This window comes from Chiroxiphia lanceolata, chromosome 2, assembly GCF_009829145.1.
Source record: "Chiroxiphia lanceolata isolate bChiLan1 chromosome 2, bChiLan1.pri, whole genome shotgun sequence".
NCBI classification, from domain to species: domain Eukaryota; kingdom Metazoa; phylum Chordata; class Aves; order Passeriformes; family Pipridae; genus Chiroxiphia; species Chiroxiphia lanceolata.
In genome coordinates this window covers 111,760,296-111,773,644 of record NC_045638.1, presented here as the reverse complement: position 1 = coordinate 111,773,644, position 13,349 = coordinate 111,760,296, and the positions used below count along the sequence as shown (strand labels likewise).

Genomic DNA, 13,349 nt, shown 5'->3' with positions numbered 1-13,349 from the left:
AGACCATTTACTGATTTGTTGAACAATAATGTTCAACATTATCCCAGCATAGGTGCCTACAGATTTCTATCAATAACAATGTTGTAACACCTGACAATTTACTCCTAACCTCCTGTCTTTAAACCTGTAATTTAGTCACACACAGACTACCTTATACTACGTATTTTGCTACACCTTGGGTTACATAATTGCCCCTTATTTTCATTATAAAGCTTTTATGAGGAATCTTCTCTAAAGCTTTTGGAAAGCCAAGTGAGGTGTATCAAATGAATCACCTTCATCCATACATATGCTCCACTGGAAACAGGTAATTTTCTAAAACAGGACTTTTCTTTGCAAATGCCATGGTGAGTCAGGTAGATCATTTATCCAAGCATCCAATAATTCCATGCTTTACTGTAATTTCTGTTATGCCCTGTCATGAGTGCAGACTCGCAGGTCTGTGGCTCCACAGATCTTCCCTGGAAACACTCTGTCTGGCACCACACTCCCTGTCTCAGGCACCAAGAAATTTTTAAGCATGTGGAACACAGCTGATAAACTCCTGCTCTCACATCCCTGTTAGTGATTGCACTATTTCATCCTTGTTCCACTATTCCATCTTTCAGAACTCTTGGCTAAATATAGTCTCATTTTGGAGGTGGGTTGTTGCTTGTTTTTCAGTTTGTCCTATAACCTCTCCTCAACTTCAGACAGATACTCTGGCAAGTCCCCCAGAAAGGGTCTGGCAGAGGAGTCACTTCAATTTTTTCTGCTGTGAATGCCAACACAAATAAATGGTTTAGTCTTCCAACAGTGGCCAGTCTTTCAGAGCTCTTTTATACTCAAATCGTCATTAGATTCTACAAACTTTCTGGCAGGTCTCTGGTACCCAGTGAGTCTGCAAAAATATTTATTATGATTTTTATTTTTGGTATTATTTCATTTGTTGGGGGTTTTTTTCTGTTTGTTCCTGAAGTTCTCTTTTAGCCTGCCTTACTGTGCTTTTACAGATAATCTAAGGTTATCATCCTTTCTACTTTCTTTCTTTAGATACCAGTTCAATCTCTTGAAAGATCCCTTCTTTCTTCAAATAACCTTCATTACCCAAGACCTGCTGGCTTCTTTCTGTGCTTTATCAGGCCTTCCTTGATAAGTGCTAAGCATTGGTCTTGCATTTCTAATACTACTCTCCACCGCAAAGCTTTATTCTTTTAGCTGACTGCTTTTAGCTTCTCAGATTCTCAGTATTTTTGCCCAGCCCCTGCTGACCTCAAGTGTTGTGTATCATCCCCCGCGTGGACATTAAGCCTAAGTACATAATAGTTGCCAGTTATCCATTGGGTCTTCGTCTGGAGGATACAGAGGCAGGTGTCTTGAACTGAAAATCTGAAGCTCATAAAGGTCATGCCTCACCCCATGAGCTCCTTTACCAGCTGTATGCCCAAACATTTAGGATATCTAAACAAGCACTGTCTATGTATGTCACAGCATGGGATTTGCACAATTGACAAGGCGTATCTGAAGTTTCCTGCCTTCATCACCTCTGTGGTCTTTTCTCAGCATCTTGCAGCTGGGGATGTTTATAGAACAACTAAACTAGTGGATTGTGGTGAACTCTAAGGGTTCTTGACTTCATTCCTGACAAAGCTCTGTGGGTGAGCTCCCACCTCTGGGGCACAGGTCTAGATGAGATGAAGGGAAACTGGGAGGGAAGTCTGGGTCAGGCTGGAAGATTCACTGCTGTTTTGACTTTAGACCATCTCTCATTACCATTCTCCAAACGTCAGAAGCACAACCTCTGTCTGTTATTTCTGTCTCAGGACTGCAATAGTGAGTGTATCAGACCTAATGTTTTGCAAATATGAGTAGGAAACATTTGCTACTACAACAATACTAAAAGTGAGCTATTAGAACCCACCTCCCAGGTTATTCCTCAAGACTTAGAAAAATTACTTGACGGCTACTATCACAAAAGCCCCAGTGTTCTAACTGCATTTTTTTTTATTAGATTCTTTTTCTTAAATTACTGTCTTTAAAAAATTGAAATTGGCAGGTCGAGAAAACTTGAACATTTGCAGCTTTCTTATATAACCCAGTCAGGAAGGTAAAAAAAGAACAGTTCATCATACATTTATATTATGTACAACAGGCTTTACTATACTTGCATCCAAGATGAAACTTTCTATCTTGCAGTGACATTAGAAGAATTGGAGTTGTACTCATTGGACACCAGAGACGAATAGTCAGCAGTTTACAGACTTTGCGGTTACACATGATGCACATACAGGAGAAAGGATTTCATGTATGAAAGTACTAGAACCAACTGTGTTTTGTGCCTCAGCATTTCTAAAGTGGAAAAATATTCTCATTCTTTCCTTCTGCTCTTCCCAACTTCGAGGACTGCAGTCTCCTGTTCAGACTATACAAGTACTTCAATGATAATGCTTCCAAACTGGAGTTTTTGATAACACTGCACAGCTCCTCCACCAGTTATCTGCCGATAAAATCCTGGCCTACGGCAAGACTCTTGCTACACATTGATGAATAACTCAGCATGGATGTGTAACTTTGTATAACAGTATTTGGGAAACTTTCATGAACTTACTTGAAAGTAGTAATCTATTTGGCCTGGTGTGGCTTCTTTATCGATGTATTTAGAGTTTGCTGGTAGATCAAAAAAGTATTTGACTTATTTCATGTTCTGTGACCATGTAACTTCCAATACGAAATGTGCAATCAAAAAGAAGTTTAACATAAATATTTATTTTATCTCTTAATTAAATCCAAATGTATGGGTCCTATCATTATATTACTTTATAACAGTTTGAAAGCTGGTAAGATGGTGCCTCAAAATATTACTATTGTTTGCAGAAACGACTGATGATTTTATGTAGCGAGTTTTCATTGTGTGAATAATTGGAAGGATAATGAGAGTAATCTGTTTGAAATCTTAAGGAAGGTCTTTGATTTTTAATTACTTCAGCACTCGACACTTTTTATGCTTTAAATTTTTATTGGAAAACATGTTCATCCCTGGGATTCCTCACCATCCTTCGTTGTTTTTTTTTTTTTAATGTAATACTCAGCATTTGCTTCTACTACATGGCAAATATTCACCAGAAAACTGATTGTAACGTTTCCATGACCACATGTAAAACACAATTGTCAGCTGCATTGCGGCCACATAGACTTAAGAAAGCTTTCTGTTCCAGAAATGCAAGTCTCTGCTGCTTGGACTTGGGCTTAATTCCCACCAGCAGTAGCAGACCTTAGAGGGCCAGCCATCAGAGGGGTGATGTGGTTATTCCCGTGGGAGCAGGCCAGCAGTGTCCTCCTCCAGTTGCGGGCAGCGGTACAACCACCCGCTGATGCTGGAAGTTACACGCTGCAGGATTCAGTTATCTTGTACATGGGCAGGAAAGGAGATGTAGGACAGCAGTGTGGCAACATGTTGCCTTGACTCTGCTTCTGACTGCTTTTAGAAGTGAAAAAGCAGATTCTATGGAGGTCTGGCCACTACAGGCTGGATCTTCATTTAATACAAATATCTAAAGGACATCCATGATAATTACCTTTAGAACCCTTCAATAGCCATATTTACATGCAAGAAAACGTCTGCAAAGGCCTGACATAATATTTGTACCTCTCTTAAGACTTACAGCTTTCATGTTTTATTCAGACAACTCACAGGGACGTGCTGGGCTACACTTCCAAATTTTTGCATGGGATATGCACTACTGGGAAGAGGGGAACGACCGCATGTCTGTGTGCTGTGAAACCACACACAGATCTACAATGCATGTCACATGTAACCTGGCTGCAGATGCTTTTTGTTGACTTATACGTGGTTTGGAGGATATTTTTGAGTTATGTGGCATTCCAGTATACTCAAGCCTTACAACTCTTCTGTTGAAACGTGCATCTTGGGTAATTAGTATAATATGTGTGTATATCAAAATGAGCTGACTACTTTATGTAATCATAACGATATTTACCGCTTAATTTGCAGCTTGTAAATGTATTTCCTAACTCTTGGAAAAGGCTGCCATTGCATATCAGTGGCAAAGAACAAAAATCAGAAAGTAAAAAAGATAATGCTTCCAACCAGATCACAGAGTAAGACACTCTAGGTCTGATTCCTGTTGTCACTTTATGTTGGAATAACTGCATTAATTTAGAAGAGATAACAACAGTGCACTAAGTAAACTTTCCTTTCTTTCATTTAAAACAAACAAAAAAAAGGCAGATTTAACTGAGGAGCAAGTTTCATAAAGATCAAGATTCACCGGGGTGTTCCACAAGGCCAGTTGGATGAGCTTGTTGAAAGCAGGGCAGCTCCAGTCCTGTTCTAGCTACAAAGGTAATTTTGGCAGCATGAGCAGTCCCCCTTAACTCAGTTGGACTGCACAAGCATGTGTGTTTTGCAGGATCACAGGCCTTCAGTGGGGGGAAAAAAAGTGTCTGTTCTTTCCTGTGACTGTCACTTGAAAAATTCCACCCCGATTCCACATCTGAATAATTTTTTGGTAAAGGTTCTCTTATGGAAAGAAAGTCATACTTACCTGAAGCCGAGAGTAATTTGAAAGCTGATTTTCCTTTATCATTTAATTATCCATTTTGCTTGCCATTGCTTCCATGGGCCAACAATGGGACATGTGTGGAAGAAGACTCTCCCACAATTAAATACATTACTGATGAGGTACGAGTCTGCTATTTGTTAATGGGGTTTCAAAACCATCCATAACTGATCCAAACCATGTATGTATGTGCACTTTCAGATTGTCTTTTGCAAGATTTTTCATTCCTGGTAGTGAGGATTGGCAGAATGACATTGTTACATGCACACAACCTGGATATATTTCATGAAAATATATTTCTAAATTTATCACACTACTGAAAATATATTTTCAATAGAAAAAATATAACAATATTAAAACATTTATTAATCAGATATATTTTTTATATAACCAGTGTTTGGGTAACCAGAAAGGAAAGAACAAGGGATTCTTTGAGTGAGGACATTTATTAATAACATTGTAAATCCAGGATTTTGTGAGTTTATACAGTTTGTTTTTCTGTTGTTGTTGTGGTGCAGTATGACACTTCTATAATAGTTATCTTGATCAAATTTACATTTTCCTCATTTTGGAAACATTTTATTTGCTCTTGTGCTGAGTCCAAGTCTACTCTTGGTTTGGGTTTTTTTCCTAATTTTTCATTTAAAAACAAACAAAAAACCTAACAGGTGTTATTTTTCAAATGTGAACTTAATTCTGTGCAGGCCACAAATGTATATGTGAAATTAGACTAGCTGTCTTTGTTACAGTGGACACTTTCTTCAGGTGAAAATTAGCTCTAATTATCCTGCATATTGCAGTATGCAGTTGGAGTTTAAATTTCACAAATTTAAGCAAATTTAGTAGGCTGTTTCTGAGAACCTGGCCCACATTACTGAGTGCATCATGACTAAAAGCAGTCATTGAAAGTTCACAAAATAAAGCATGTGTGATATGCAAGCAACAGCAAAAAAGGCATTAAAATGTGGGCATCATAAAGACACAATTCCAAGTTATTTATAAGTAATATTCACGTGTAGATTTTTCTCACCGCTCTGATTTCATTGATCTAGAATAAAATCATCTATGGGCACTATTACCACCCAGTGATACTTGTGTATCACTTAAGCCTCCAAGACAGCTTAAGTGAGGGCCTTGACTGCTGAGCAGGACCAGGGCAGTGTCTCTTGGCTGGTACATGCACCCCATCCCTTTCCATTGTGTGGCCAATCCCAGTGCTTCCAAAGCTGACTGACAACCCACCTGGACATGCAGCCAAGTGGGGTGGCCATCTAACCTAGAAACCATATCAGTCGTCCTTACTACCCCCACTTGTCAGTCAGAGGCCTGAGACCTCCTGGGAGGAATCCTTCTGACCTAATTTTGGAGGTCTGCATTTAAGCTGGTCACCCGAGGCTCCCTTTTAATCAGCAAAGTGGGCTCCTGTAAGATGTGAGTCATCTGAAAATTCTATCTATCTATCTATCTATCTATCTATCTATCTATCTATCTATCTATCTATCTTTAAATAAAACTATCTACTTCTGGGTTAGATGAATTGTGCTAAAGAAGCATCTGTTTCTCTGCATTCAGTGATAGCTCATATCCAGCCATCTGTGCTCAGTCAGATGAATCTCATGCCATAATTGTATCCAGTCCTCATGCTGAACCTGTGAAAAAGAGAGGAGCTTGTTCATAATGCTGATGTTAAAATTGAAAAAATCATAGCAGAAGGTTTAGTAGATTTTAGTCATGAGGTGTTTCCACACTGGAATTACTGAGAAGCAATAGGATGTCATGAGGTGAAAGGAAGAGAATTGGGTGATGTAACTTAAATTATTTTTTAAACAAAAGTTATCCTTTTTGTTTCCCAGCAACATAAATCCAGTGTCTGTCCAAAAAAAGCTTAGACACATGCTATGCTTTAGGACATCAGCCAAGACTTTTCAGCATAAGGCAATCCTTTAATTTCAATCAGTGCACTCAACAACTAATTCAAATAAATTAGTTGCTCTGGACAAACATTCTTCTCCAAAATTGTGCTAGGTGTTAGCTGGATTATTCTGGCACAGAACTCATAGACTGCAGTACTTTGATTTTTACATCATTTAAGACTGACTATCCATTTGCCATTTTTTTTTACATAATGAGCCTAACATGGGCTTCAATAATTTCTTTTGCAGTTCAGATTCCTACAGGATCCAAAGGTGGGTCATAAGTAATATACAGACACCCTTTATCCAGGTGCAGTTGAGATTTACCATGTGCAGTAGCTGGGACTGTGAAGGTGCCCACTGATACTCTATTAATCTCAGCAATTTCCATGTCAGAATGACCCCATGGGACTGTATCAGCACAGAGAACTCGCTTCTAATCCAGTCCAACACATCTTTAGTTATGGTCATAATAAAAAGTCTGTCTTCCATTGCATCTTCTAGGGAAAGTACTACACATAGAGATACTTATGGTATTTGCACATGGTTAAGAGCACTGTATTTATTCTGTTAAATAGTTTTCTTCCAGAATACCCTTGTTTACCAGTTGTAATTGATCTTCCTTGAATAAATGGCAAAGATAATTTTTTTTTTCTTTTTTATAATAGTACTCTTTCTTTTTTTTTTGAGGGTGAGGAAAAGACACGTTGGGCTGGGCTAATTCTTAGTAGGACAACGATCTTGAAATCTCCTGGGGAGACAAATGAATCAGTACTGAAAAGGAAAAAAGAATCCCTGAAGTCTACAATAAAGTAAAAAGGGAAGAACTGTCCATGTTGTGCCAAGGAGCTCTAACAAAACCACAAAGGAGTTGTATAAGAGAGTTGCAGGTAGTTACAGCTCACACACATCTTCTACCATCAAATACTGTATTTAGTGGTGCACACTGCTCATCCATGAGTGCTATGGTTGTATATAGTTCCTCAGATTATGAACCTGGATAAGGCAAACACATTAGGGTTATAAAACATTTGTCTATATGTACATAAAGAACTGTAAATATAACGTATATCATCATGTCTGAGGTTTTTCAAGCCTACAAATTAATTACCTATTACCAATAACAATAATGGGGTTGATCAGCTCCACTGGCTTTTAAAATGTTTAATGGCATGCATTGTATGTGTGTAGCTCTTCCCAAACTTCCTTGGCTTGTTATCTGAAAAGGGACAGCCTCTCTTTTCCTCCACTGGCAGAAAAAAAAAGATTTTCAAACTGGCTTACAGAAAGCTGATTACCCTTCTACTGCCACCTCACCCAACCCCTTCCTACTGGTTCCCTTCCAGAGAACAACCAATTACTGTAGAAATCAGTGATCACACAGAGAAGGCATTATTATTATAATAATAATTATTACAATAAGATGTAGTCCATGCTATAAAAAGTTTGGGCTCCTATGCTGAAGTCACCGAAGATGTTTAAGCAGTATATAAATTATTTTCTTTTAAGTAGCCATTTTTAGACACTTTGGAGGTTAAAATGAGGGAATATGGGAGTATGAGTAAGGATACGCCAGCATATAGTAGGAAAAGATGTACTGCATTTTAGAAAGGAAAACTAACAAAAATGATGAAAAAAATAAGGTTGAAAAATGAATGAGTTAAAATATATTTCCATATTTTATATGTGAAATAATGTAATGCCAGTTCAGTGAAATCTATTTGTGTGTATGTTCCTTTAAATATCTTACATGAGTATCTCTTACCTTTATTTCCCAAAAGAGATTTCTCAAGTACCTCTCTCTTCCACAAAAGTCTAGCATATTATCTGACTTTTCATACCTGTGTAATTAAACCGGAATAAAAAATGCAAGTTCTGACACTGAAGACACAGGGGAAAAAATACATTTAAAAGATCAGTCTCAAAGTAATTTGAGGTTTTCACACGTGTTCTTCTCTCTTCCTGTCCAAAATTTTGACCTATATCAAACTATCTGAGCACTTTGAATAGTAGTTGATTGCACACATGTATCAGGAGTAATCTAAGTGCTCAGAAACTCCTGAATCTGTAAACACTTATGTGTTTCTGCAGCTTATTTCATATAAGAAGGCTGATTTGAAATGAAACCATATACATGAGCAGGACTTGCAAATCAAAATTCCTATAAAATATTTTTAGAGCAGCATGAGAGAACAGATTTTGTCATTCTTTTAAACTTCAGTACCATATATAGTTTCCTTGAGGAGTCCAGTATATTCACTGATCCCATCACAAAATCTCCTGCATATATTCTTGATATACAAGTAGATATTGTTAAAATTTGAGAATAAACCATAATATTATACTAGTACGTCTTCATTACTGAAAATTCAATGAAGAACTGTTAAGCAGCAGCATGTATGTTGAGCATGGTAGGTAAGCCAAACCCCTGGGACTTAAAACTCACAAATCAAAGAGAAATCTAGCTCTCTGTGTTCTGAACTATGTGATGACTGGGGCCTTGACTGTGTAGAATTGACCTTGTATCTGGAATCCGAAAAATAAGATTTTGGACAAATCTGCTTTGGAATCTAAATATTCATTTCTGTTTGTGGATGATGAAAAAGTTCCCATTGAAACAGTCTGGGGAGTATTTTCACAATATCATCACTGCATAACACTCTGAGTGATAGGAAAAAAAATCTACTTGCTGAGTTTCCAGGATCCAGTGTATGACAAAAAAAACCCAGGTACAGTTGTCATTATTTAGATTAGAATGTCCAGCAGATGCAGTTCTGTAACCCATGAATACTTGTCCTTATTGTTGCATACTGACTTTTTTGAGAGGAACCTAAATAAACAGTGAAGAATAGAACTATCCAGTTAAGAGTGGCTTACAAACTGAGTTTCAGGCCAAGCTTGACTTGAAAATGATTAAGAAGCAAAAAGGAAAAGCATAATAGTATTCTTTTTTTCTTTAGGAAGTTGAATGCTCTGAGCTGTAAAACTTACCATCACAGTCTCTATATATACACTAGATTAGCTGAAAAAGACAAAGGGCAGCCAGTGTTCCAAATTATTTCAGTTACTAAATGTCAAACTCACAAGTTCCGTTTTTGTCTTGGGAAAGTTCTGCTCTAAAACACCCTGTATTTCCAAATCCTGCTGAGTGATTTTAATAACCTTCTTGATAGAGTAATTCCTGGGACAGTGATCTAACTGTGAGGAATTAAATGTTTCTGTGTCAACAGGCAATGTGCTTGCTGTGATCAAAATCCACGGGAGTTTGCTACTGACTTCTGTGGCAGTGGGGTGAAGCCCTATGTCATACACACTGTGTGTAAGCTTCAACTCTCCAAACAGACTCTCCTTCACCCCACTACTGCCAAGGCTGATTTGCTGTTGGTGAACCAGCACTTATTAGGACAGGTGCTGTCTGGTCACTCAAATGGATTGCCAGAACTTTTTGCTAGTTTCAGTTTCTCTGTTGAAGTGTTTCAGGTTCTTCAGGGCATGACCCAAAGTCAGTTATATCCGTAAGAAGATGTCAATAGACTGAAACAGGTTTTGAATCAAACGTTTTTACAGATTTGTGTGGAATGGATGGCCTCATTTAACGGGGGAGAAGAGAGTGAACTGAGCCTAAAAGACAAGGCCACTACCTCAGGGATGTGATCAAATAGGCCATGGTTGCCTTCAACATGGCAAAGATAAACTGCAAGGTGCAAAAGGTGGTTGCTGCACTGTTGTTTTATCTGGAATGGTCAACTCTGACTTTGGAACAAGTAATTAAAATTATCTCCACATCTAATAGAGTATCTAACATGAATGGTTTGGGTTTGTGGGTTTTTTTCCCCCAGATAATTCCCCAGACTTCTGGATTTAAATTCAGGATAAAATAACCACCCCCGTCAAACAAACAGAAGCTAGAAAACAAATAGGATTTGTCTATTTTTCTTCTTTCCTAATCTTAAACCATTATGCAATATGATCTCCCCCTCACAATGGAAGTCCTAGCTGAGCATTTGCCTCTTTGAACAAGCTGCTTCATACTCCTAGTGCATTGCAGTCTAAGTTTTGAGATTTTCCAGTTAATGAAAGGCACAGTAGCAAATAAAATAACTAATGCCCTCTTAGTGGATCTGTTGATTGGATTCTTTCATTAATTCTCTATCTCAAGAAAACCATCCTACTCCAAGATTCCCATCAAGTAAACCTGTAGGCATTTTAAAGCTTATGGCCGTGATTTCCTATCTGCCTGTCCCCAAGAAACAGTTAATTTGAACTGGTAGTGTAGCATTTTTATCAGCATTTCTTCGCAGCAATTTCTTCTCTCAACTTTTCTAAGTAAGGTAAAGAGGTTTATTTCACATTAAAAGTGGGAGAAGGTGTTTGTTAACTCTGGTGAAGGGACTGGATTCAGAGTATGTTGCTCTCACGTAGAGCCTTCCATCTGGCTTCTGTTAAGGCCAATGTCAAAATTCTCTGCTGGTATCAGTTACACCATGCACAGCAATGTGTGACTGAAAACTCAGAGACTCACAAAAAGGGCTTGTTCTTTGGTGCAGTATAACTCCTACTGACTTCAGTAACTTCTCTGCACTTCTCAGGATTGCACCTGTAGTTTAGCAAGGAAAAAAAAATAAATCTTTAAAGGATCATGTGAAACCCTATTGACTGAAAGGCAATAGTTTATTTTGTAGAAAAGCAGCATTCATTGATCGAGTTAGAATTAACTGTTTTCATTTTGTCATCACTTTTTTTAGAAAAAACAGACCACTTTTACTCATAGAAAAAAAAAATACAAGAAAAATATTTTACTGCCTTCCAAAAATAAGCTTTGATTTACTCTTGGAAGATAACGTGGTTGGTATGCTTTCTCAGGATAGCCTCTATCTAATTCTGTGTGTTGGTTTTAAACGTATCTGAATTAAAAGGGGTTTTAATCTCTGTCTCTTCTGTGAAATTAGATTGTACACAACTAAATATGACTGCTCTTCATAGTTTGCTGTTCTAGCATAGCCATAAAATGTATCAATGTATGTGTATATATGAATAAATATTTGATAACAGACACTTTAGATTATATATTTAAGCAGCCATGTCAAAACTTTAAAGGTAGATGGCTTCAAAAGCAATGGTATAATCATAATACTCGCCAACTATTTTACAAACAAACCGTGGCCTCAGCACTGATCTCATATCCTTACCAGTAGTCTGAAACTCACCTTTTCTTTAAAGACCCCTTGTTTTGCCACTGCTTCTTTTCCTCTTACCGAGGCTTGTTTGAATAAACACAGCTCCCTGTGGCTCAGTCTTCACCACTCATCTCACAGCCAAGCAGCCTTGGTACTGCAGTACCGGGGGTTCTGCACCTCTGAGCTGCATCTCCACCAGTTCTGAACTCGTGTAGCCTTGCACAGCACAGAAAGGATCTGCTCGTTCTGGGAGACTGAACATTTCACAGCCGGTGTCGTTGGTTTCCCCCTGGGACTGCTTCCCTCCTCAAAATTACTTTCCTTCTCTTATATATCTCCCATACACATTCCCACTGCAATTTCTTTCTGCCTTTTTGCCTGTTTATAACAGTACTGTAGGAATATCTGTGAAATAAAAAGCTCACTGTACTGATTTGCAGTCCCAAGGGGAATTTACATTAGACGTGAAGTTGTTATTATTTACTGAAAAGTTGGTGTTATCTTCTTTTTTTTAAATTATTATTCTATTCCTACAATAATATGATGTTCCATGTAAATTTTCATGTGCTGGCATGCCTACAAGTTAATAGTGTAATAGAATGCTCAGCTCTCAACATTAGAGTGTTTTTAAGGTGAATTGCATTACATATGCCATCTCTTTACAGCAAGAATATGGGGTTTGGCAAAACTACCTGCTGAGCAACATAATGAGATTTTTGTACAAAGTACAAGTTATTGATTATTATTGTATTTTATTTTTCTATGATTTCCTAAGAGGCATTATCAGGTCTTACAGATGGGGTAAGCCTGTTTATTAAGATATTTATTAGCAAATAAAAGTTACAGTACTGGTGGTTATTTTTGAGTTAATGGTGTTTGTTTTGCCTTAAGTTACTAATATAATGATACACAGTGAAGCCTGTCATACATGATCATGCAAAAAACAACCCAGCTGCTTAAATAGGGTGGTGTACTAATAAAGATGGACCAGCAATATGTTCTAACACTTGAGATGCTTCAAGGTGATGGTGTTTTTTTTCAGCTAAAGAATGCTTAATCATAGAGGCCTCTTCTGTGCTTACCACTGAACATTTTTGCCCTGATAAGCGTCTTGTCAAAATGCACATACGGCTCACAGACATCAGGACAAGGCTGTACACATTAAAAGTTCTCCTTGGGAAACACTGTGAATGAATTTTAAATGGGTTTTAATTTGCTATTAAGATTCTGCAGTACTGGTTCACCCTCCTTATGGAGAGCCATGCAACTCCTTCTCTAGTGGTTTTCAAAGCTTTCACTGACAGAAGCGGCTTTAAAACTGATAGTATTATGTAAATAATGCCAGGGCAATACACAACGATTCACAAAGAAGTGAATGCCATATACAATAACCAGACCCTGCATCAAAAAGTTCAAAGTTATAATTACCCTTTCATTGCAAATCATCACAGGCATGCCATGCAAAACTGAACAGCAGTATGTGTGGATTAATAGGAAATGAATGTCAGATGCCTACAGTCCATTAAGTCCTGCATATTTTACAGGGGAAGAGTTTTCTCCCTAAGGACTGTCAGGTTTAACATAGTGTAATGGAGGATGAATATTTTATTTTATATATGGTTACAGAAATGCCTTCACCATTCTGTGTTCTCCATTGAATTCAGAATTAATTCTTAAGTATGGACTGATTTCAAAAGAGA

The 13,349-nt window shown here is 37.7% G+C and overlaps 1 protein-coding gene across 6 annotated transcripts in view; it reads left to right on the top strand.

The window, feature by feature from the left end:
• Nucleotides 1-12,507, top strand: part of EPHA6 (EPH receptor A6) — a 455,633-nt gene extending 443,126 nt beyond the window's left edge. For all 6 annotated transcript variants that reach the window (XM_032678076.1, XM_032678079.1, XM_032678074.1 and 3 more), the window contains one exon: nt 2,176-12,507. In XM_032678076.1, coding sequence (XP_032533967.1) covers nt 2,176-2,290 — 115 coding nt within the window. In that variant the 3' untranslated portion in view covers nt 2,291-12,507. The remainder of the gene's footprint in view (nt 1-2,175) is intronic.
• The last annotated feature ends 842 nt before the right edge of the window (nt 12,508-13,349 follow it).